Genomic DNA, 24905 nt, shown 5'->3' on the forward strand with positions numbered 1-24905 from the left:
TAAAATGGAAAACATTAAAACAGCCTAGGAGGAGGACCCCCCCCATATACATACTTCCAGCCCCAGGACCCGGATCCCACACAGCAGCCCTCCGCCTGGGGGCACCCTTCACAGCTTCTCAGGATGATAGACTGTCATGCCCCACGAGTCTGGGTACGTTTCTTTAGCTTCTTGAGTTCATAACTGGACTGGCAGTGTGAGAAGCACACAAGGCCATCCTGTGTGGCACCTGTGACAGCAGGCATGCCAGATTGCCTGCCATTGGTTAAGGAGACAGCTGCCAAGACCTGAAGGGACACCACTGCTTATCGAGTGTGTCTTTCTATAAGGATTCTACTGCTACCATCTTTTACAGATAGGTGTCAAGTAAAAGTTGTCTGTGTTGGGAAGTTCCCAGAAAGGTGATCTGTTGGGTGAGTTCCTCCCTGGCCTCCTACAGAGCCAGCTAAGGACAAGCTGAAGGATAATGGCAGCATGGCAGGAACAGGCGATCTGAATTAGGTGACAGGGAATGATTTTCAGCTTCAGCGTTGCAGTATTGTGTGCCTGAATCAAAATGCCACCACTCCCCTATTTTTTGTGTGCTAAATTTTAAAGGATTATTACATTACCACACTGTGGAATCTCTTTTGTTTGTTATCCTTTAAAAAATTGCTGTTTTCTTTTTTTCTTTTTAAAAGAATATGGATTGTGCTCAGTTCCGTTTGAAAATAAGCTCTATCTAGTCGGTGGACAAACTACAATCACAGAATGCTATGACCCTGAACAAAATGAATGGAGAGAGATAGCTCCCATGATGGAAAGGAGGATGGAGTGCGGTGCCGTCATCATGAATGGATGTATTTATGTCACTGGAGGATACTCCTACTCAAAGGGAACGTATCTTCAGAGCATTGAGAAATATGATCCAGATCTTAATAAGTGGGAAATAGTGGGTAATCTTCCCAGTGCCATGCGGTCTCATGGGTGTGTTTGTGTGTATAATGTCTGATTGAATCTGCAGATATGACCAAGCAATCACTTTTTTGGAGTATAGTTTTTAAAAAAAAAGAATGCAGGGTTTGAAGTTCCTTACCTGATAATTGTGTCTGGCACATGATAGGGGATCAGTAAATTGTAATTCCTAACCCTACTGTACTCCCAAATATGGTGATTCATGGTCAATAAAAATCTTATATATATATATATATACACACACACACACATATATGTGTTCGTATATATATACATATGTATGTTTATATGTATACATATATGTGTGTATATATATACATATATACGTATATATGTATATATATACGTATATATGTATATATATACACAGTTGAATCAGTGGGATTAATACCTATAATCTCTGGTTTTCAAAGGTAATGTGGAATATTTGACACTTGGTAAAAGGTGAACTACCTTTGTAGTGAATCTTTTCCTCTTGGTAGCATCAACACTGGGGATAAATCAGAACCATTCTGCGGAATGAAATGTTTCTCAAGAGCCTATAATATAGTAGATAGTGCATATTAAGATGTCTGGCTGGGCATGGTGGCACATGCCTGTAATCCCAGCACTTTGGGAGGCTGAGGCAGGAGGATCACTTGAGCCTAGAAGTTGGAGACTAACCTGGCGAGACCCTGTCTCAAAAAAAAAAAAAAAAAAAATCCATTTAGCTAGCAGGAATTTGACATTTAAAGAGGGAATCTTCTCTACCTCTACAAAATCAACACTTAACACTTTTTTCACCTTCAGAATTATTTAGAATGTGGATTTACTTTGTCTAGTTTTTTCCTTTATAGTGTAATTTATTGTTACTCTCTATTTACTGACTACCAGAGATATACAAAATACTGTGCAAAAGATTGTTACTGTTCAAAGAGCTTACAAACTAAATTTAAAAGAATGGCAAGTCTGAAAAATAAATGAGAAGATAGTCAAATATTTGTTTATGCTAAGGACTGTTTTTAATTTTCAGCTTTGATGTAAATTGCTAGCTTAGGTGTCTTTAGTTCAAGCATGTTAGGAAATCCTCTTTATTCTTAAATATAGATACATGTCTGCATATATGATTGAATTTTAGAGCCAGAAAGCATGTAGAGCAGTTGTGACTAGTAGAAAATACATTGACAAGAAGATATTTGCATTTATTTCCCAAAGCTGCCAGTAACTAGATTTTGTGACTTAAGTCATTTAACCTCTCCTTGATTAGAGCTTCCTGAGCCATGCACACTGGCACTGCAAATCACAGACAGGCCTAGATACAGATCCCCTCACCCCTTGCTACATCCAAAGGTGGCCTGGGTGGCTGGAGCCTCTGGGCCAGAACCACCTTTGTCCATTTTCCTCAGTGTGCCTACAGCATCGCTTTCCATATGTGCCATAACTTGGGAATAGTTGGGATGTGTTGCTTAACTCCTTTACACCATTAGTTATCTGTGAGACCATCTATTCCACACTCTTCATTTTTTAAAAAGAGACAATAATTATTTTTAACTTACTGAAGTTTAAAACTACCTAGCATTTCTGATTAAAAAAAAATTTAGAAGGAAGATTTTAATGCATTTATTTCAGATGGCATTTTAAATAGATACAACCCTTTGGAAACACAATATGGTACTACATAGCAAGGGCTGTAAAAATGACCATATCCTTTGCCCCATAAATTCTACTTCTATACTTTTAACCTTAAAAATAATTCAGAAAAAAGATAAATGCATGAAGACATTTATGTCTGCATTCTTTATAATAACAAAAATTGGGGGAAAAAACTCCATGTCAAGAAAGTGGGATAAGAAAAATAGTGAAGTATTATACTGCCATTAAAATAATTATTTGGAAGACTGTAGAAACGTGGACATGTTTGATATGGTAAGTAAAATGAGCACAATACAAAATAGTATGCATACTATGATTGTGACTTTGTAAAATCTTTATGCATGTGGAAGGTAATCTGCAAAACAAATTCATTGTGTTAGTATAGCCGGATATGGAATGACTTTATTTATTTAAATCTTTTCTTTAATATTACTTTGTACTTTCAATAAAAATAAATCACTGTACATAGTAAGACTGCTTGAATTTGGGCTGATTGGGTTGAAGTATAGTCTGAACTAATGAAAACAAGTGAGTTATACACTACTTCATTCTGTAATTGAATTGTAGACTATTTTATTGCTCTGAAGAACATTTAGCAATTAATGCTAGAACTAATATGCTGCTCAGTAGTGCTTTAGAGATCCACTTTATGGCATAGGTGAGAACAGTTGCAGTCACCTTCCCCTCCTTTGCCAGTTTATGTAGGTCCTATAAACTCCTGAGTCAAGTCTGGCCTTCTCTGGAAAGTCTTTCCTGTTTCAGCCACAGTAAGACTCCCATTATCACATTTAAGAATTGGTCATTTATATATGAATTGTGTATCTCTTGGCTAAGTTAGAGATTATGGACCGCATCTTATTCTTGGCCTTCTCAAGATCTAGTATTTCATATGTACGTCCAGCATACAAGGACGATGATATGGATTATTTTTACAGAAAAGCATGCTGGAGGTGCTTGAAGGATCTTGAAAATAGTTTGTGATCTGAGGTATTTAATTTTCAGCTCCTATTTTCTGTTTGTTTTTTGAATTTTTATTTTTATTTTTATTTTTTTATTTTTAGTAGAGAGAGGGTTTCACCATGTTAGCCAGGCAGGTCTTGAACTCTTGACCTCAGGTGATCCGCCCATCTTGGCGTCCCAAAGTCCTAGGATTACAGGCATGAGCCACTGCACCTGGCCTCTTTTTGAATTTTTAAAATGCTGTACTTTGTGTCAAAAGCTCCTGTTTTCTGTTAGAAAACATTTTTGCTATGGATTTGTGCACAGCAAAAAGGATTACAAAGGTGTACAGCTTTCTGTCAACTTTTTCAAATTTGAAGTCACTGCAGTATGATGAAAAATATTTTACTAAGGCCAAACATTTTAGTAATCCCAGCCTGTAATCCCACGCCTGTAATCCCAGTACTTTGGGAGGCTGGGGTGGGAGAATTGCTTGAGGCCAGGAGTTCGAGACCGGTCTGGGAAACATAGGGAGACCTTATCTGTACAAAAAATAAAAAAAATTAGCCCAACATGGTGCATGCCTGTAGTTCCAGCTACTTGGGAGACTGAGTAGGGAGGATCTCTTGAGCCCAGGAGTTTCAGGTTACAGAGAGCCATGATCACACTGTACTCCATCCTGAGCAACGGAGTGAGACCTTGTCTCTACAAAAAAAAAAAATATATATATATATGTATGTATTTTTGTATATTTGTCTTTCACTAAAATCAAATGCAAGCCATTGCTTTGGGAGGTCAAACATTATTTTACAAAATAGTGAAAACCATGGAGATTATTTTAAGCGTGGATTAATTAAGATGAGTTTATCCAAATTTTAGAAGCTGTTATTTCTCTTAGGTTTTATTTTCAGTGTTTTAGCTGGAACTGAAAGAGGATTAGCATCTAGGGTACTTGCTCAAAGGCACATTGCCCTATGTTTTCACATTTATATAAATAAATATCTGTAAGCCCCAACTCTCAATGTGACTATATTTGGAGATACAGCCTTTATGGAAGTAATTAAGGTTAAATGAGGTACTGAGGATGGGGCCCTGATTTAACATGATAAGTGTCATTATAAGAAAAGACATCTTGCTGTCTGAAAGCCAGAAGCAAGCCCTCACCAGAACCCAACCATATTGGCACCCTGATCTCAAACTTCTAGCCTCCAGAACTGTGAGAAAAAAAATTGCTTGTTTGCCACCCATTATGGTAGCCCAAGCTGACTAATACAGACTGCAGAGGAGATCGCTGTTTATATGATCAGTTTAGGTGCTGGATCAGCCAGTAGCAGACAGTCAGCCCTCCATCCTCCCTCCCTTCACGTATGCAAAGCAACAAAAAACACTTGTTTTATTAGTCTGAAAATGTCTGAAACTATAAATACGGCTTACATTTCTTAGGTCACAGCAGACACAGCTTGGGGCTTCTGTCTGCCTTAGAGCAGTTCTTCAAAGGCTGTGACTGTGCTGATGCCCTAACTTTTTTTATGGGGCACCCACACTTGGACTATGCTATGGTTTGGATGTTTGACCTCTCCAAGTCTCATATTGAAATTTGCTCCCCAGTGTTGGAGGTGAGACCTAATGAGAGGTGTTTGGGTCTTGGGGGCAGATCCCTCATGGATAGATTAACCCCCTCCCTTGTGGGGGAGTTCTCTGTTCCAATGAGAGCTGGTTGTTAAAAAGAGCCTGGCACCTCCCTTCCTTTCTCTTCCTTTTCTTGCCATGTGATCTCTGCACACACAAGCTCCCCTTTGCTTTCCACCGTGAGTGGAAGCAGGTGTGAGGCCCTCATCAGATGCAGATGCCCAGTCTTGGACTTTGCAACCATCAGAATCTTGAGCTATATAAACCTTTTTTTCTTTCTTCTTTTTTTTTTTTTTTGAGACGGAGTCTCGCTCTGTCACCAGGCTGGAGTGCAGTGGTGCAATCTCGGCTCACTGCAACCTCCGCCTCCCCGATTCAAGGGATTCTCCTGCCTCAGCCTCCAGAGTAGCTGGGACTACAGGTGTGCACCACCACGCCCAGCTAATTTTTGTATTTTTAGTAGAAACGGGGTTTCACCATGTTGGCTAGGATAGTCTCAATCTCTTTACCTCGTGATCCATCAGCCTTGGCCTCCCAACGTGCTGTCATGAGCCACCCCACCCGGCCTAAATAAACCTTTTTTTCTTAATAAATTATCAGTCTCTGGTATTCTTTTATAACAATACAAAATGGAATAAGACAGAAAATTGGTACTGAGGAGTGGGGTATTGCTTTAACAATACCTAAACATGAGAAAGCAGCTTTGGAACTGGGTAATGGGATGAGGTTGGAAGAGTTTGGAGGGCTCAGAATGTAACCAGACTTAGGTTCAGCTGCTGCCGCTCAAACACCAGTCATTAGAGGCTAGGACTGGTGGGAGGAAAAGCAGGTTTAATTGGAGAGCCAGCAAACTTGAGAACATAGTGAACAAGCATTCGAAAGTACCATCTTTATTTTTTTCTTCAACTTTTATTTTAAGTTCCCGGGTAGATGTGCGGATGTGCAGATTTGTTACACAGGTAAACGTGTGCCATGGTAGTTTGCTGCACAGATCATTCCATCGCCTAGGTATTAAGCCCAGCGCCCATTAGCTGTTCTTCCTGATGCTCTCCCTCCCCTCAGCCTCCATCCCCACAGGCCCTAGTGTGTTGTCCCCCACCATGTGTCCATGTGTTCTTATCATTCAGCTCCCACTTAAATTGAGAACATGTGGTGTTTGCTTTTTTTGTTCCTGCATTAGTTTGCTGAGGATAATGGCTTCCAGGTTCATCCATGTCCCTGCAAAGGACATGATCTCATTTTTTATGGCTGCATAGTATTGCATGGCGTATATGTACCACATTTTCTGTATCCAGTCTATCACTGATGGGCATTTAGGTTGATTCCATGTCTTTGCTATTGTGAATAGTGCTGCAATGAAAGTACCATCTTACATTTTAAAATTTACCATAGGGTTTTTAAACGGAAACTTGGAGACATGTGGAGATGCAGGGTACAGGGTCTGTGTGTCTTGTTCCAGTGGTTATCTTGGGTAATGCCTGTCCAGACGTCTGGTTGGCATTATCTTGACTTCGGCCTGATGATGGTGGACTAATTGTTAGTTACTCCCTCCAAATGGGAGAATTCCTCAATGAGGGCTCTGTCCCTGATTTGTTTCAAGGTTAGCCTCTGGGATTTCTCAAGCAAGAGCCTAATTAGATAAGCATACATTGTGCTGAAAGGGAGTGTCTAGAGAGGGAAGGAAGAAAAAGAAAGTGGGTGATTTTTAACACCGAGGCCCCTGGTTACAAGAAGACAAAAAGATGAGGAGTTTAGAGATTGGAAATTCTAAGAGGTTGGAACTTCTTACAGATTGATTAATTGGTTATGACCAAAATGCTGATAGAAATGTAGACAGTATGTCAAATGGGGACTTTTAAAAAATTTAAAAAATTAAAAAAAAATATAGACAGTAAAGGCCATCTTGACAAGGTCTCAGGTGGAAATGAGGAACTTACTGGGAACTGAAGCAGAGATCACCCATGTTACAGCACAGCAAAGAACTTGGCTGCATTGTGTCCATGCCCTAGGGCTTTGTGGAAGACCAAACATAAGAGTAATGACCTAGTGTAATTGACAGAAGAAATTTCTAAGCAGCAAAGCAATCGAGAAGTATATGATTACTTTTAACGGCATATGTTGAATTGCAGCAGCAAAGGAATGACTTAAAGGCAGAATTTATCATTAAAAGCAGAGTGTAAAATATTGGAAAATTCTCAGCCTGGTCATGTAATAGAGAAGGAAAGAGCATATTCAGGAGAGGAATCCAAGGGTCAAGCTGGAGCCACAGGTTGCTAAAGAGTTTAGGGTGACAAAAAGGGATCTAGGTACTAATAGTCAAGACAGTGGGGAAAAGGCCACAAAGGCATTTCACAAATCGAAATTTCCGCTGGGCAGCCACCCCTCCCATCACAGGCCTAGGGGTATTAGGAGGACAGATTGGTTTTGGGGAACAGGACCAGGGCACCACTGCTCCTCACTGCTTCAGGATGCTGTTCCCAGGCTGTAGCAGCTGTGGCTCAAATGACCCCAGGAACCCCAGATAAGATTGGTGCTGCTGCTCCAGAGGGCACGAGGTGGAAGCCTTGGTGGTATCCACGTGGTATTAATTCTGCAGGCCCACAGAATGCAAGAGCTACGGAGATGTGGCTTCCACTTAGATTTCAGAGGATTTATTGGAAAGCCTGGGTGCCCAAGCAAAAGCCTGCTGCAGAGTCAGACCCTTCACAGGCAGCCTCTGCTAGAGTAATGCCTAGTGGATTTGCAGGAGGGCCACTGCCTTCCAGCCCCCAGAATGATAGAGCCACCAGCAGTGTGTACCTTCAGCCTGGAAAAGCCTCTGGCATTTGACTCCACCTTATGAGAGCAGCCACATGGGCTGCACCCAGAAAAGCCACAGGGATGGGTCTGCTCAAGGCCTCAGGACCCACCAGTGTGCCCAGGTTGCAGGACATAGAGTCATAGATTATTTTGGAGTTTTAAGATTTAATGCCTGCCCTGCTGGGTTTTGGACACGCATGGGGCCTATTACCCTTTTCTTTTCACTGATTTCTCCCATTTGACATGGGAATGTTTGACATGGGAATGCCTGTATAACCATTGTATCTTGGAATTAAATAACTTGTTTTTTATTTTACATGCTCATAGCTGAAAGGAACTGTTCTTGAATCTCAGATGAGATTTTGGACTTTGGACATTTGAGTTGGTACTGGAACAACTTAAGACATTTGGGACCGTTGAGATGGATGATTGTACTTTACATGTGGGAAGGACATCAGTTTTGGGGGCCAGGGGTGGAATGCTATGGTTTGGAAATTCTTCCCCTCCAAACCTCATGTTGAAATTTGATCCCCAGGATTGGAGATGGGGCCTAATGGGAGGTGTTTGAGTCATGGGGGCAGACCTAGAGCTGTGGTTGGCCAAGTTCCCTGCCGTTGGGACTAAGCTGGTGTGAATGAAGAGAACAGATACAGATGCCCAGTGACTGGGGATGGGGGATGATGTTAACGTCTGGTTCTAGGCCTTCCTGACACAGTTCCATTCCTGTCTTTTCCACAGTTGGATGGTGATGTGACCCAATAGATCCTTTTTTGTTTTGAATCAAGTTTCTATCTCTTGCAACCAAAAATGTGCTAAGTCAAGGAAGGGCTTTGTCCCTTGTTAAAATGTAAATATTTTTGGAAAGTGTATTGTGTTTTCTATCACTTCTGTAAGAAATTACCATAAACTTAGTAGCTTAAACTAATACAAATTTATTTTATAATTCTGCAGGATAGAAGCGTGGTACAGGTTTCACCGTATCAGTGTTAGGAGCCTTAATTCTCCTTTCCATGTAACCTGATACATAGATTCCAAAGATCAAGATGTAGACATCTTTAGGGGACCATTATTCTGCATACCACAGATAGTGATATATTGTCTTATTCTGACTTTCGCAATTCCATTTGATTTGAGAGGAGATTCTGACAGAAAGAAAAAGAAAAAAACAAAAAACAATGATGGGTGTCAGGAACTCCTGAGGAGTGGAAGATAGAAAGTAGGTTTAGGGAAAAAAAAAGAAGTTGGTGACAGGGTCATTGACTATTAGACCATTCTGCCAAGGGCTGGAAGCAAAATATAATGCAAGACAAGTGACTAATTGTGTCAAAGATGTAGATTATCAAGAGCCCCAGGTCTTTTTGCATATTAGGAGGCCATGTAACTTGAATCTTAATTACCCTAAGCCAATCATGGATAGTCCATCCTCCTTGCCAGTGTTTGGTGGAGGAATGTATGTGAAGCAGTTCTAACCTCTAAGATATTAGAAGAAGGGTTCTAGGCGGGTGGTCCTCTAGCAAAAAAAAAAGGTTTTTGCTTCTAGGAGAGAGAAAGACTCAAGGTGATAAAGAGTTCATCTTTCTTGAGGCTAATATAAAAAGTTGTTTTCATATAATTTATTTGCCAATTATTATTTTGAGACAAAGTCTTGCTCTGTTGCCCAGTCTGGAATGCAGTGGCCGGATCTCAGCTCACTGCAACCTCCGCCTCCTGGGTTCAAGCGATTCTCATTCCTCAGCCTCCCAAGTAGCTGGGATTACAGGTACCCCACCACCTCCAGCTAATTTTTGTATTTTTAGTAGAGACGGGATTTCACCATGTTGGCCAGGCTGGTCTCGAACTCCTGACCTCAAGTGATCTGCCTGCCTTGGCCTCCCAAAGTGCTGGAATTACAGGCATGAGCCACTGTGCCTAGCCCAATTATTATTAAATGTCAATCTATATAAGACAACCAAAGTATTTCATAATATCAAGTATTTCATAAGGTGTTTTAGCTATAGCAATTATTATTTGACAGCTAAGAAATAGAGCAGTGTAAGAAAATAATATTTATAAAGTTATGAAATATCAATACTGATATTAAGGCTTCATTAGGCCAGATGTGGTGGTCACACCTATAATCCCAGCACTTTGGGAGGCCCAGGCTAGAGAATTACTTGAGGCCAGGAATTTAAGACCAGCCTGTGCAACTCTACAAAAAAAATCCAAAAAATTACCTGGGCGTGGTGGCACATGCCTGTAGTCCTAGCTACTCAAGAGGTTGAGGTGGGAGGGTCACTTGAGCCTAGGAGTTTGGGGCTGCAGTGAGCTATGATCATGCCACCACACTCCAGCCTGGGTGACAGAGTGAGACCCTCTCTCTCAAAAAAAAAAAAGAAAAAAAAAGCTTCATTAACTATCACAATAGTAAATAACACAACTTACCAATGCTTCACATTTGAAAGACTCTATATGAAATTAATTCTATTGTCAAGAAATTAAATGAGAGGAATTCTCATTTTTATTGAAGGTAATAAATAAAGCATCACCTAACATTATATACTAGTCGTTTTTCTTATTTATTTATTTATTTTCTCTTGAGACGGAGTCTCGCTCTGTTGCCCAGGCTGGAGTGCAGTGGTGCGATCTCGACTCACTGCAAGCTCCACCTCCTGGGTTCACACCATTCTCCTGCCTCAGCCTCCTGAGTAGCTGGGACTACAGGAGCCCGCCACCACGCCCGGCTCATTTTTTGTATTTTTAGTAGAGACAGGGTTTCACCGTGTTAGCCAGGATGGCCTCGATCTCCTGACCTCGTGATCTGCCCGCCTCAGCCTCCCAAAGTGCTGGGTTTACAGGCGTGAGCCACTGTGTCTGGCCTTTTTTTTTTTTTTTTTTTTGAGACGGGATTTTGCTCTTGTTGCCCAGACTGGAGTGCAGTTGCGTGATCTTGGCTCACTGCAACCTCTGCCTCCTGGGTTCAAGCGATTCTCCCGCCTCAGCCTCCTGAGTAGCTGGGATTACAGGCATGTGCCACCACGCCTGGCTAATTTTGTATTTTTAGTAGAGATGGGGTTTCTACATGTTGGTCAGGCTGGTCTCGAACGCCTGACCTCAGGTGATCCCCCCGCCTTGGCCCCCCAAAGTGCTGGGAATACAGGTGTGAGCCACCACACCCGGCCAAGATATACTAGTCCTTTTACAAAAGAAGACATGTATGTGGCCAAAAAGCCTATGAAAAAAAGGTCGGTATCACTGATCATTAGAGAAATGCAAATCAAAACCACAGTGAGGTAATATCTCACACCAGTTAGAATAGCTATTACTAAAAACTGAAAAAAAATAACAGATGCTGGTGAGGTTGTGGAGAAAGGAGAACATTTATACACTGTTAGTGGGAGTGTAAATTAGGTTCAGCCATTGTGGAAAGTAGTGTGGTGACTCCTCTAAGAGCTAAAAACAACTATCATTTGACCCAGCAGTCCCATTACTGGGTATACATATACCCAAAGGAATATAAATCATTTTACCATAAAGACACATGCCTGCAAATGTTCATTGCAGCACTATTCACAATAGTAAAGACATGGGATCAACCTAAATGTCAATGACGGATTGCAAAAAGAGAATGTGGTACACATACATCATGGGATACTATGCAACCTTAAAAAGGAGTGAGATCATGTCTTTTGTGGGAACACGGATGGAGCTGGAGGCTATTATTCTTAGCAAACTAGTGCAGGAAGAAAAAACCAAATACTGTATGTTTTCACTTATAAATGGGAGCTAAATTCTGAGAATCCATGAACACAAGGGAGCAACAAACACTTTAGGGTGGAGGGTTGGAGGAGGGAGAGGAGCAGAAAAAATAACTATTGGGGCCAGGTGCAGTGGCTCACACCTGTAACCCCAGCATTTTGAGAGGCCAAGGTGGGTGGATCACTTGAGGTAAGGAGTTCAAGACCAGCCTGGCCAAAATGGCAAAACCCTGTCTCTACTAAAAGTATAAAAATTAGCCAGGCATGGGTGTGCATGCCTGTAATTCCAGCTACTCTGGAGGCTGAGACATGAGAATTGCTTAAACCCAGGAGGCAGAGGCTGCAGTGGGCTGAGATCATGCCACTGCACTCCAGCCTGTGCAACAGAGCGAGACTCTGCCTAAAACAAACAAAAAACACTGTTGGGTACTAGGCTTAATGCCTGGGTAATGAAATAATCTGTTCAACACACCCCCATGACACAAATTAACCTGTATATCAAACCTGCACATGTACCCCTGAACCTAAAATAAAGGTTGAAAAACAAAAACAATATAGTAGTCTTTAGTAAAATTGGGGTATACAAATTATAAAAATTCAAGAAAAGAACAAGTTGTGACACAAATTTTATGGACTATATAGCAATGAACATAAAAATATGGCCAACAGAACTGTCTTCTTAAAATCCGGGGCATCGTCATACAGTCTTTAACTCTGAATTGAATTTCGATGTTATTTTGAAGTTGTGAGTCATAGACTGTTAAACTCGTACTGGGGCCCTCTGAGTTAAAAGATAATATTTTTGTGGGGGCCTCACTGGATGGGTGTTGAGCATCCTGCTGAAACCTCCAGTGAATATTGTAGATCCCAACTGGCCGCCTCCTAAGGGTGTTCTGAGCTGGTTTAGGAAGAGTCACTGCAAATTGTGCCACGTTGGATACACAAGATTGCCAACATTTCAACTTTTACCTTTGAAATTCAAAACAGACCACAAGATTGTATACCTACAAGTACCTACAGAGGTTCTCGTTGGGAAATCTGAAATACCAGCGCTGTATCCATCAGCCTTAGTAGAGTGTAGTTAATTATTACCCACCCCCCAACTTTTGTTCAGTGGCATTTAAAAGTCAGGCTGAGCATGTATAATCTGTGAACACTTTCAGCAGAGACTTGTGAAATACATCTTTCATTTGAAAGTTCACAGACAAACTTTTGTTTCTAGTTCTTTCCTGGACAGATAAATACATAAAAGTGGTACTTGTGGTTTCCCGAAGGTGTGTTTCTGCAGCCCTCCTCTAACCCTTTATAGCTTTTCCCTCCTCACACCTTGACCATCAAGGAAATGAGTCGTACCTTCTTCCCTGTCTAGAGAACACAGGCCCTCCTTGTGCACGGGCAGACATTTGAGATAAGAGCTTTACTAGTTATATGATTTTTTGAAAACTTTATTTACTGTTAAATATGATACGAATACAGAAATCCACATGAGACAAATGTACAGCTTGAGTTATTAAAGGGCAACTACCTTGCAACTGGCATCCATGTCAGGAGAGAATACCTTGCCAACTACCCCAGACACCCTCCACATGTATCTCCCAAACCCTTATCGATAACCTCTGTCTTCACTATGGGGATTATTTTCTTTCTCTTGGATATTATCCACCTGTATTATGAGCATCCTGTGGCTGCTGTAAAAAATTAAACTAGATGGCAACAGAAATGTGTTCTTTCAAAGTTCTGGAGCCCAGAGGTCTGAATTTGAGGTGCCAGCAGGGCTGCACCCCTGGGGGACCTAGGGAAGAATCCATTCTTTTCCAGCGTCCTGTGGTTGCTGGCATTCCTTGACTTGTGGCCACATCACTCCAATCTCTGCTCCCTGGTCACATTGTCTCCTCCTCTTCCATCTGTGTCAAATCTCCCTCTGCCTAACTCTTATAAGGACACTTGTTGTTGGATTTAGGGCCACCAGGGTAATCTAGGATGACTTTCTTTTCTTTTCTTTTTTGAGGTGGAGTCTCGCTCTGTTGCCAGGCTGGAGTGCAGTGGCAAGATCTCACCTCAATGCAACTTCCGCCTCCTGGGTTCAAGTGATTCCCGTGCCTCAGCCTCCAGAGTAGCTAGGATTACAGGCATGTGCCATCACACCCGGGTAATTTTTGTATTTTTTTTGTACAGATGGGGTTTCACCATGTTGGCCAGGATGGTCTCGATCTCCTGACCTCGTGATCCACCCGCCTTGGCCTCCCAAAGTGTTGGAATTACAGGCGTGAGCCACCACACCTGGCCTCTAGGATGATTTTCTTAAAATCCTTAATTACATGTACAAAGATCCTTTTTCCAATTAAGGTAACATTCATAGGTTCCAGGTAGTAGGACATGGTCATATTTGCATTCAACTCACTACATCACCCAACTGTAAATCTCTAAACACTGTATTTAGCTTTGCTTTGTCTTTTAGCTCTCTTATTTTATAAATTCCTTGTCCATCTCTTCTTTATTTCAACTCCTGGCAGTGTATTTGTTGAAAAACCTTGATCATATATCCTACTTTTTCAATGTTGGTATTTTACTGATTCATGTTGTGTAGATTAGCACATTCCTCTGTTCTCTGTATGTCCTATATGTTGATACTTAGATCTAGAGGCCTAATCAGATTCAGGTTTGATTTTGTTTTTGTCAAGACTACTTCATAGGTGATGATGTGTTTGACAAAAGATACCTAACATTTGGGCCAGGCGTGGTGGCTCACGCCTGTAATCCCAGCACTTTGCGAGGCTGGGATCACTTGAGGTCAGGAATTCGAGACCATCCTGGCCAACATGGTGAAACCCCATCTCTACTAAAAATACAAAAAAATTAGCCAGGCATGGTGGCGGGCACCTGTAATCCCAGCTACTCAGTAGGCTGAGGCACAAGAATCACTTGAACCTGGGAGGTAGGGGTTGCAGTGAGTCGAGATGGTGCCGCTGCACTCCAGCCTGGACAACAGAGTGATACTCTATCTCAAAAAAAAAAAAAAACCAAAAACCTAACGTCTGGTTGTCTGTGATGTTAGCAGCTGTAGATGCTCAATCCTAGATCCTTAATTCATTAAGGGTTGCAAAATGGTGATTTCCAATGCTATTGTTTCTTCCTTTTTTTTTTTTTTTTTGAGATAGAATCTCGCTCTGTCGCCCAGGCTGGAGTGCAGTGGCACGATCTCAGCTCACTGCAAGCTCCACCTCCTGGGTTCACGCCATTCTCCTGCCTCAGCCTCCTGAGTAGCTGGGACTACAGGCGCTCGCCACCACGCCTGGCTAATTTTTTGTATTTTTAGTAGAGACGGGGTTTTACCGTGTTAGCCAGGATGGATCTCCTGACCTCGTGATCTGCCCGCCTCGGCCTCCCAAAGTGCTGGGATTACAGGCATGAGCCACCGCGCCTGGCCGCTGTTGTCTCTTCTTGGTCTATTTGTTTAAATACTTCTATAAAAAGAGACATTCCCTCATTTACTAGTTGTTTACTCAGAGTTACAGTTTGTGTAGGAAAGGCAGGTTAAATGCTTGATTCTTCCCTTTATTTACTAGTTTGCAAAATAGTTGTTAGCGTCCTCCAAAGATGATTTATTAGGTTTATTTATTTATTTTTTTTTTGAGACAGGAAGTCTCGCTCTGTAGCTAGGCTGGAGTACAGTGGCATGATCTTGGCTCACTGCAACCTCCGCCTCCCGGGTTCAAACGATTCTCCTGCCTCAGCCTTCCGAGTAGCTGGGACTACAGGCGTGCACCACCACGCTCAGCTAATTTTTCTTGTATTTTTAGTAGAGATGGGGTTTCACCATGTTGGCCAAGATGGTCTCAATCTCTAGACCTCGTGATCCGCCCGCCTTGGCCTCCCAAAGTGCTGGGATTACAGGTGTGAGCCACCGTGCCCGGCCGGTTAGGTTTTTAAAAAAATCATTATTTAATCATTTTTAAATCATTAATTTAAACATTTTTTTTCAGTCCACTGCAGTTACTCTTATTCATGCATGATTTATTCCATCTTGAGCCAGTGGAATCGTCTGCAGATTGTTTCCAACTACTTCAGTTAAAACCTTAATAGTTTTTGATAGCTTCTTTGCTATCTTGTATAACAAGATGCACCTGGCCCATTTTGTACAATTCCTGCGTCAAACCTGGAATGAACCATTTGTTTAAGCAGCACTAGTTTCTTTTAGTAAGAAATGGTATTTCTCATTAAAGACTATAGTCTGGATGCTAGGGATGCTTATTGCTACTGGATTGTTCATTGTCTCTAGGCCTAAAATTAAAATACATAATAACACAGGTTGGGTGTGGTGGCTCATGCCTGTAATGTCAGCACTTTGAAAGGCCAAGGCAGGAGGGTTGCATGAGCTCAGGAATTTGAGACCAGCCTGGGCTATATAGCTCACTATAAATAATTCTAAAAATTAGAAAAAAAATACATAACACAAAAGCAGGAGAGGGGTATTAGAATTTAACATGTTTAAGGTTCTAGCATTGTCAGGGAAATGATAAAAGCATTTTAACAACTATAGGTAGCCCTTTTTCCCACAGAAAGTATTCTGGTTCTCAAGGTCACCTGGGATATCACATTGTAACTCATTGCTTTATTCCACATCTCTCTCTCTCTCTCTCTCTCTCTCTCTCTCTCTCTCTCTCTCTCCCTCTCTCCCTCTCTCCCTCTCTCTCTCTCCCCCTCTCTCCCTCTCTCCCTCCCTCCCTCCCTCCCTCACACACACATACACACACACACACACACACACACACACACACCATTCTTAGAATAACAATGCCAACATGCAGTTTGGGTATGAATTTTTAATAATTCCAGATTTTATTTTATTTATTTATTGAGTTAGTTAGTTTGTTTGTTTTGAGAGAGTCTCTCTCTCTGTTGCCCAGGCTGGAGTGCAGTGGTATGATCTCGGCTCACTGCAACCTCCACCTCCCAGACTCAAGCAATTCTTGTGCCTCAGCTTCCCGAGTAGCTGGGATTATAGGCACACGCCACCATGCCTGGCTAATTTTTTGTAGAGACAGGGTTTCACAATGTTGACCAGGCTGGTTTTGAACTCCTGACCTCAAGCGACCCACCTGCCTTGGCCTCCCAAAGTGCTAGGATTGCAGGCGTGAACCACCATGACTGGCCGGATTTCTTAAACATTTTAATCAGAAAGCAGATGAGAAGGTGAGGTTGAAACTGGCAAGCTGCCACCTGAAACTTGAGATTTTAGTAAGAAGGAAAGAATGGTATGGAATTCCAGCCAGAAATACTAAACATACATTAAAAGTAGGAAAGTTTAGAGCATTTTGTTCTTCATAAAATTTTTTAAAGGGTTGAATTAATATTTTATTGTCATTTATAATCAGATGGCAGTATAGTTTCCATACTTATTGTAAATAAAAAAAATTACAAGTTTTAAATAGCGAATGGCTGGTTATATTTTCAGAGAACATGATTAGATTGATTAATGGTTGCTTCAAGTTTTTTCTTATTAGCTCCAGATAATTCAACCACATTTTGTCTCTTTTTAAAAAATTGTAAGGTTGGCAGGGCATGGTGGCACATGCCTGTAATCCCAGCACTTTGGGAGGCCAAGGGGGGTGGGTCACTTGAGCTCAGAAATTCAAGAGCAGCCTGGGCAATATGGCAAAACCCCATCTCTATTAAAAATACAAAAATTAGCCAGGCATGGTGGTGCACACCTGTAGTTCAAGCTACTTGGGAAGCTGAGGTGGGAGGATTGCTTAAGCCTTGGAGGCAGAGATTGTAGTGAGCCGAGATTGTGCCACTGCACTCCAGCCTGGGTGACAGAGACTCTGTGTCAAACAAAACAAAACAAAAACAAAACTGGAAGGTTAGCATGCATTTGACTTCACACTCTGAAGCAACATCCTGACAGCCATATCCATTTCAAGGAACATCATACTGGAGTACTTTTCAGAGAGGTGCCCTTCATAATTTCTGAAAGTCTTTAAAACACGATCTTTGTTAGAACTTCCTTCTGCTTTTCTCTTCCCCAATTCCTAGTATAAGGCATTTATTCTCAGAGGTTCAGCTTTTAGAAAGGCTCTTCCATATAACATTTTTGCTTGTCAACATGTTAGGAGGTCCAATCAACACACACACACAAAAGTATTTTCCAGTATTTTTAACACAAAGTTATTGGTTTAAAAACATGTCTATTCCCTTTTATATCTGCTTTTGAAAGAAGTTAGGAAGACAAGGTAATGGAGCCCATAACCTTTGTCTTCTTGAACAAGAAGAAACTTGTCTAAGAAAGTTTGGGGCAGGAATTGCACACAGTTAAGAAGCCCCATGAATCCAAACATTTACTCAGCCTCACTAAAATGACAGCATACAACTGGTTTATGAAATTATTAGAGCTGCTGAAGGGTTCAGAAGTGGACTCCGGGGCGGCCAGCTGGGCTCAGAGTGGAGCAGGGTCAGGATGGACGAGGACATGCTGACCACCCTGAAGACCCTCATCTTCTTGAGAGTGGGGTGGGCAAGTCCCCCCTGCTCTTGAGGTTCACAGATGATACTTTTGATCCAGAACTTGCAGCAACAGTAGCATGATGTGACTGCAAATATTATGATTAGAATGTATGCCAAGTGAAACAAAGGGATCACTGTCATAGAAGTTGCCTCAAATTGCAGTTGTCTGGAAAGCAATGTGAAGTGGACCACCTGCCAAAAAAAAAAAAAAAAAAAAAAAACTCAGCGAGCTCCAAGCAAGTTTTGGGGGCTCCCCAAAACCAGTGAAGACTTCAACTAAAAGTAGAATGTCAAAGCACTGTAATATGATAAGAAACCAAACCCCAAAATTAAACATGAAGATCAGTGTCTGTGCTGAACAGCCCCATCTGGTGGACACAGGATTTGTGTTACCGACCTGAATGTTACCAAGAATTCACGATTCCTGGCATCCGTCGGTGTTAATTTAAAAGAGTTGGATTAAGTGACAAATACAGTAAAGCAAACCCGGCTTTGAGGCAAGGACCCCTTGAAGTAGTCATGCGGTGCTTTTGTTACGGTTCTGGGAACAAGTCTTCCTCATCCCTCCCACCTTCTCTTGGCCTCCTTGTAAACCTGAACCGCCAGGTACCTCAATTTTCTTCATGGCCAGACTGTTGTTAATATTGTTAAATTGGTGGAGGAAATGGGTGAGCCACTGCTTGCTCTGCACGTTGTCCTCCGGTGCTGGGTCTTCAGGTAGTACAGCAGCTGCATGGCTTTGGCCTGCAGAAGTAACTGGCCCATTCCCAAGCTGTCCCCCAAGATGTGTCTTCCAAAGAAGCCGGTCAGGAAGACAAGATGCCCGCTGTGGTTGTAGATGGGGAAGGTGATGCTGCTCAGGTCAAGCGTTTTGTCCACCTGCCAGGCATCCAGGAGCGGGTTGGGGGGCACACAGAGCGTCTGGTACCTCAGGGACACCTGCTGGTACTGGATGTGGCTTCCGTTTCCCCTTGGGACCTGCAGATCCTGCATCACGCTGCCCAATTTACCAACTTCGGCAAAGGTATCTGGTTCCAGCTATAAGTCGCTGTGGGAGACCACCAAAATGGAGGCGAAATTGGCCTCGGGGCTCCTCCTGGAGAAGCGGTAGGAGTCGGTGGTGGTGAAATGGCCCCGCATGAAGCCCACTCAGCCTTGGCCGGGCTCCCCTGGGCGCACGGCTCCTCCAGACCTTCTTCGTCCTCGGGCAGGTAAAGGAAGCCGGAGCCCAGCACGGCCGGCAGCATCATGGGCGCCAGAGGAAGATCAGGGGTGCCCACCACCACCCCAGCCACTGGAAGGCGCGGGACAGCGGCCCCTTCAGGCGGTCGGCTTGGCAGTCGCGGGCAGACGGCTACGGATTCGGGGTTTCGCCCCAGCAGGGGTGCGTCCTTCCAACCCACGCCGGGGTGGCTGCGGCCCCTTATCCAGCAACGGTCGCCGCTCCGAGGGCTGCCCTGACGCCCAGACCGGCCTCGATTCGGTCCTTGGTCCCACCCCGGGACCTCCACCGACCCGGACCCAGACCTCGAGCTGCGCTGTCTGGCCCCGGCCCGGCTCCGGCTTCCCCTCCGACTCTGACCGACCCCGCTCGGACTCCCGGCCCGACTCCGGCTAGTCGCCCAGTCCCTCTTCCTGGGCGCCAACTTCAGCTCCCGTTTCGCCCCAGGCTCGGGTCCGGCTGCCCCACGACCTTAGAGGAACAGAAACTCATTTCCAGGAAGCACAGGCGGGACGGCAGGTGAAAAAGCCGCTGCGGGGAGCAGATCTCCGCCCCACCCGACGGTTTCCTGGAGGCATTCTAGGGGAGTCTGTCTGAGCTCTGGCGGCGCGCCCCGACCCGGAGGCGGCGTTGGGAGCACGTGGCTGGCCCGGATGCCCAACGAATCTTAAATGTGTTTGAGGCGTGCCTGGGCTCTCAGGGGTTCAGCAAACACAAGGAACGCTGCTTCAGGGCCATCAGATGTGTGCTTATCCTACGGGACTCGCAATTTATTGGGAGAATTTGGTGTTTCTCTCATACACAAATAACATAGAAATTCCACATGTCCTGAGTGACAGATATTACCTTTCTTGGGGTTCACCCAGTAGCAGTTTCAGGTAACGCTTTTGTGAACTTGATACACTTAACTTAGTTATTATTTTTATTCTCTATCCACAAATGTAACATGTACATACATTCTCCTTGTGAAGAAGTATAGAATGAAAAGTGGGGAAAAAGATCTAAACCTCTTTATCCCATTCCTCTTAAAGGAAATGTTAAAAAGTGGGTCTACATCCTTACAAGCCCTTTCTATGCAATACATGCATATCAAAGATATAGCAAATATACCTTTTTCATAAATATTGTACTATTCATGTTATGCAGATTATATTTTTCATCTACGGTGGCAGAGGATTTGAACATGTCAGTGCATATAAATTTATATTATTTTTTAACTGCTCTATACTTTTCCAATGTGTAGATGAAACATAATTTCACCAGAATCTTATTGATGGACTCATAGATTGTTTAGTCATTTGCTTTTATAAATAGTGCTCAGTGAATGAATGTCTTTTATTTAACCTATACACAGGAACCATATCTGTGAGACAATTTTTTAGAGTGGATTCACTAGGCCAAAGGATAGGTTCTTTTAAAGTTTTAGAGCTGTTGAGAAATTAAAATCCAAAGAAGTTGTATTAATTTATATCCTCATAAGCAATATATGAATTTGCCATAGCCTATCCCACAGTGTCAGCAAAGTGTTTGGTTTGTGCCACTGGTATCTTACTTTGGTTTAATTTTGAATGTATTGCTTAGCATCCTCATCTTTCTTTTTGAGTGAACTATCTTATCTTTTGTGTGCCTATTCCATTCAGAAGTTTTCCCTACGGATTGCTGAGATTTTCTTCTTGGTTTATAGGAACCATTTATATTTTTAAAAAATGACCACCTTTCTTGTGACCAGAGTTACAAGCTTCTCCCCATTCTGCTCATTGCCATGGCTTATTTTTGTAGTTCAATTAACTAATAATTTTATGAGTTCCAAGTTTTTTGTCATAATACTTTTTTTGTGATTATAAAAAAAGTTACTAGAAAATTTAAACCAAAGTTGTGACCAATAGAAATGATCATTACTGGCTGGGTGTGGTGGCTCATGCCTGTAATCTCAGCATTTTGAGAGGCCAAGGCAGGAGGATTACTTGAGGCCAGGATTTTGACACCAGGCTGGGCAATATAATGAGATCCCATCCTTAAAAAAAAAAATTTAGTAGACTGGGCTCAGTGGCTCACACCTGTAATCTCAGCACTTTGGGAGGCCGAGGTGGGCAGATCACCTGAGGTCAGGAGTTTGAGACCAGCCTGGCCAACAGAGGAAACCCCGTCTCTACTAAAAATACAAAAATTAGCTGGGCGTGGTGGTGCATGCCTGTAATCCCAGCTACTCGGGAGGCTGAGGCAGGAGAATCGCTTGAACCCTGGAGGCGGAGGTTGCAGTGAGCTGAGATTGCACCACTGCACTCCAGCCTGGGTGACAGAGCAAGACTCCACCTCAAAAAAAAAAAAAAAAAAAAATTAAACATTAGCCAGGTGTGATGGTGCACACCTGTAGTCCTAGCTACTCAGGAGGCTGAGGTGGGAGGATTACGTGAGCTCAGGAGGTGTAGGCTGCAGTGAGCTATGATTGTGCCACTGCACTCCAGCCTGGGTGACAGAGCAAGACCTTCTCTCTAAAAAAAAGAAAGAAAGAAAGGAAATGAAAGAAAGCAGAAATTATCATTACTGTCTTGGCTGGATACAACTGTAGACTTCAAGTGTATTTTGTAGCTTTCTATTCCCTATTTGAGTTTTTCATCTTGCGTAGCTGTAATATATTTAAAAGTAGTTCTAACTGGACATCTTTCCATAGTGACATCCACCTTCTGTGAAGCTCTGTGCTTTTATTCCATAAATTATAAAGAAGTTATTGGCCATTACAATGGATGAAATGAAACTTTGAAATTTTTTTTCAATGAGGAAGCTCAAAGTTTGACAAGAAAACAACTGCAAAAATATAACAAAACATCTGTGGAAGTTGCACAGCATCCTGGCTCATAAAATCAGGATCGGAAACCATCAGTCTCCTTCCCGTTTCTGTTTCCTTTCTTGTCTGTAAAAACCAAATATTTAGGTCAGGCACAGTGGCTCATGGCTAGTCACCATTTTGGGAGGCCCAAATGCGTGGATTGCTTGAGGCCAGGATTTCAAGACCAGTCTGGACAACAGGGGAAAACCCTGTCTGTACAAACAATACAAAAAATTAGCCAGGCATGGTGGCGTGTACCTGTAGTTCCAGCTACTTGGGAGGCTGAGGCGGGAGGATCACCTGAGCCTAGGAGGTTGAGGCTACAGTGAGCTGAGATCACACCACTGCACTCCAGCCTGGGCGACAAAGCAATACCCTGTCTCAAAAACAACAACAACAAAACAACCCCAAACATTTGGAAGAATTTAAGATGAGGGAAAGGAGAGCCACTCGCCCAGTTCTCCAGTGGCCTAGTGTCCCTAACTTGTAGAGCAGCTTTACTTCCAGTCTTGGGGCTACTTTGCAGTCAGTTCTTTGATTGGAGAAGCGCCTTGTACTTTACCAGGCTTTCCTTATGAGCAGATAGTTACGGGTTAGTCTATAAGACATTATGATCATGTCACTCCTCTGTTCACATCCCTGCGATGACTCCACATTTCACTCAGAGCTAAAGTCAAAGTCCTTACAATTATATGCATGGGTGCTACAACGACTCACACAAAGATGGACAGCCATAGGCCCGGGTGAAATCTCAGAGAGTCTGGTTTCAAACAGGAAGATGGGAGCAATGGATACTGTGACAATTGACAGTCTCTGCCAGACATTAAAATGCTATGAAGCCACTATAATTAAAATTCTGGGCTGGGCACGGTGGCTCACACCTGTAATCCCAGCACTTCGGGAGGCCAAGGCAAGCAGATCACTTGAGGTCAGGAGTTCGAGACCAGCCTGGCCTACATGACAAAACCCCATCTCCACTAAAAATACAAAAATTAGCCGGGCATGGTGGTGCACGCCTGTAGTCCCAGCTACTTGGGAGGCTGAGGCAGGAGAATCACTTGAATCCATGAGGCGGGGGTTGCAGTGAGCCAAGATCACACTACTCCACTACAGCCTGGGCAACAGAGTGAGACTCTGTCTCAAAAATAAAATAAAATTCTGCTGTGTTATATTTCAAAATAATGTAAGAAAATTCAAGAAAAACCTCTGGGGTAGTGAGACATGAATAGACCAAGGATAACTGAAAAACATTTATCTAATGCTAACTTTTCTTATATGCCTGGGTGCATAGTCATGGAAGGAGTGTAAACTGACACATTTCTGGTGAACAACTGAGAAAAATATATTAAAATTACCAATTGAAGACCGTTTCGAACATGAGAGTATTTTGTTAGGGCAGGAATGTTTCTTGATGTGTACTTCCAGGCTTAAGTAGCTCTCCTGGTTTAATGCCGCTGGCCTCTCTTCTCCTCCTCACTTGCTTCTCCCTAAGAAAGGAGGGGTGACTCCTCTAATTGTTAAATTTGTAAAGAATAAACTGGGAAGACCGCATTCAGCCCATCACCTTCCTAAAACCTGCATGGGGAGACCTATGTTTGAAGAACATTGCCTATGATTAAATGGAAAGAGATCCAGAATTGGGAAGCTCTCTTATCTGCAAATGTAAGCAACATGCTTCAACATCAGCTGTCACCAGTAATGAAGTGACATTTTAATCACCTGTCTGCCTCTTTTGTCTTGTTTCCTAATTGGCTTAGAATTTGGGTGAGGATGAGGAGTGTCATTTATTGCTGTAAGATCCAAACACACATCCACGGGTTTATCCTACAGACATACTTACATATGTATGAAGTTACATGTGTACAAGGTTATTCATTGTAGCATTGTTTATAATACCAAAAGACTGAGAGCAATCTGAATGTCCATAGAGAGGATTATTTAAATAAGACACTGTTGCACAATGGACTACTATGCAGCCAAAAATATTAGTAAGCTCCAAGATATATTAAAAAAACAGAATCACAAAACAAAAACAAGGTACAGAATTGTGAGTATAGTATGCTATAAATTGTGCAAGAAAAAGAAAAATATATAAATATCTGCTAATACCTTCATAGCATATTTCAGAAATAATATATAAGAAATTGGTCAGTTTATTTATTTTATTTTGCCTCCAGGGAAGAAAACTTGGTACGTAGGGGCATTTTCTATTTGATACTCCCTAAAGTCACAGAAATCATGGGTGAGTGCAAATTCAGAGCAGAAATCATGTGTCTGAAAGTACTATTAAGTACCTGTATCTTTCAAATCTTGTTAGTAGATGGTTACAAATTAATTACTCAATCTTTCTGTCAAATCAAAATGCATTTGTACTTATTTAGCTAAGGTGTAAAGTGAAGTGATTATTATAATTTTACTTTTTTTAAAACTTAATTATGTTTCATTAAATTAGCATATAATTGAGTACCTAAATGAAACTTTCAGATAAATAGAATAAAAACAGAGGTACAAGGAGAGTTGCAGTACATGGCAAGTTTCATCGTGAAAAGTTTTTTATTTGCCTTATTTTCATTTACTCAAAAAAATACTTATTGAGAGCCTCCTCTGTGCCTTGCTTTAAAAACTCTGGGAAAATGGGAGCAAGACACTCTCTTTTCTTAGTATG

The 24905-nt window shown here is 42.3% G+C and overlaps 1 protein-coding gene and 1 pseudogene across 2 annotated transcripts in view; one reads left to right on the top strand and one right to left on the bottom strand.

Moving 5' to 3' along the window:
• The window catches only part of KLHL23 (kelch like family member 23), a 17878-nt gene extending 14828 nt beyond the window's left edge, over positions 1-3050 (top strand). The window contains exon 4 of one of the 2 annotated variants that reach the window (XM_034954455.3): positions 681-3050. In XM_034954455.3, coding sequence (XP_034810346.1) covers positions 681-991 — 311 coding nt within the window. In that variant the 3' untranslated portion in view covers positions 992-3050. The remainder of the gene's footprint in view (positions 1-680) is intronic. The other variant, XM_034954459.3, reaches the window with a different exon arrangement.
• LOC100969679 (patched domain-containing protein 3-like) overlaps positions 1637-24905 on the bottom strand; it is a 29239-nt pseudogene continuing 5970 nt past the window's right edge.

Source organism: Pan paniscus, chromosome 13 (assembly GCF_029289425.2).
Source record: "Pan paniscus chromosome 13, NHGRI_mPanPan1-v2.0_pri, whole genome shotgun sequence".
Classification (NCBI taxonomy): domain Eukaryota; kingdom Metazoa; phylum Chordata; class Mammalia; order Primates; family Hominidae; genus Pan; species Pan paniscus.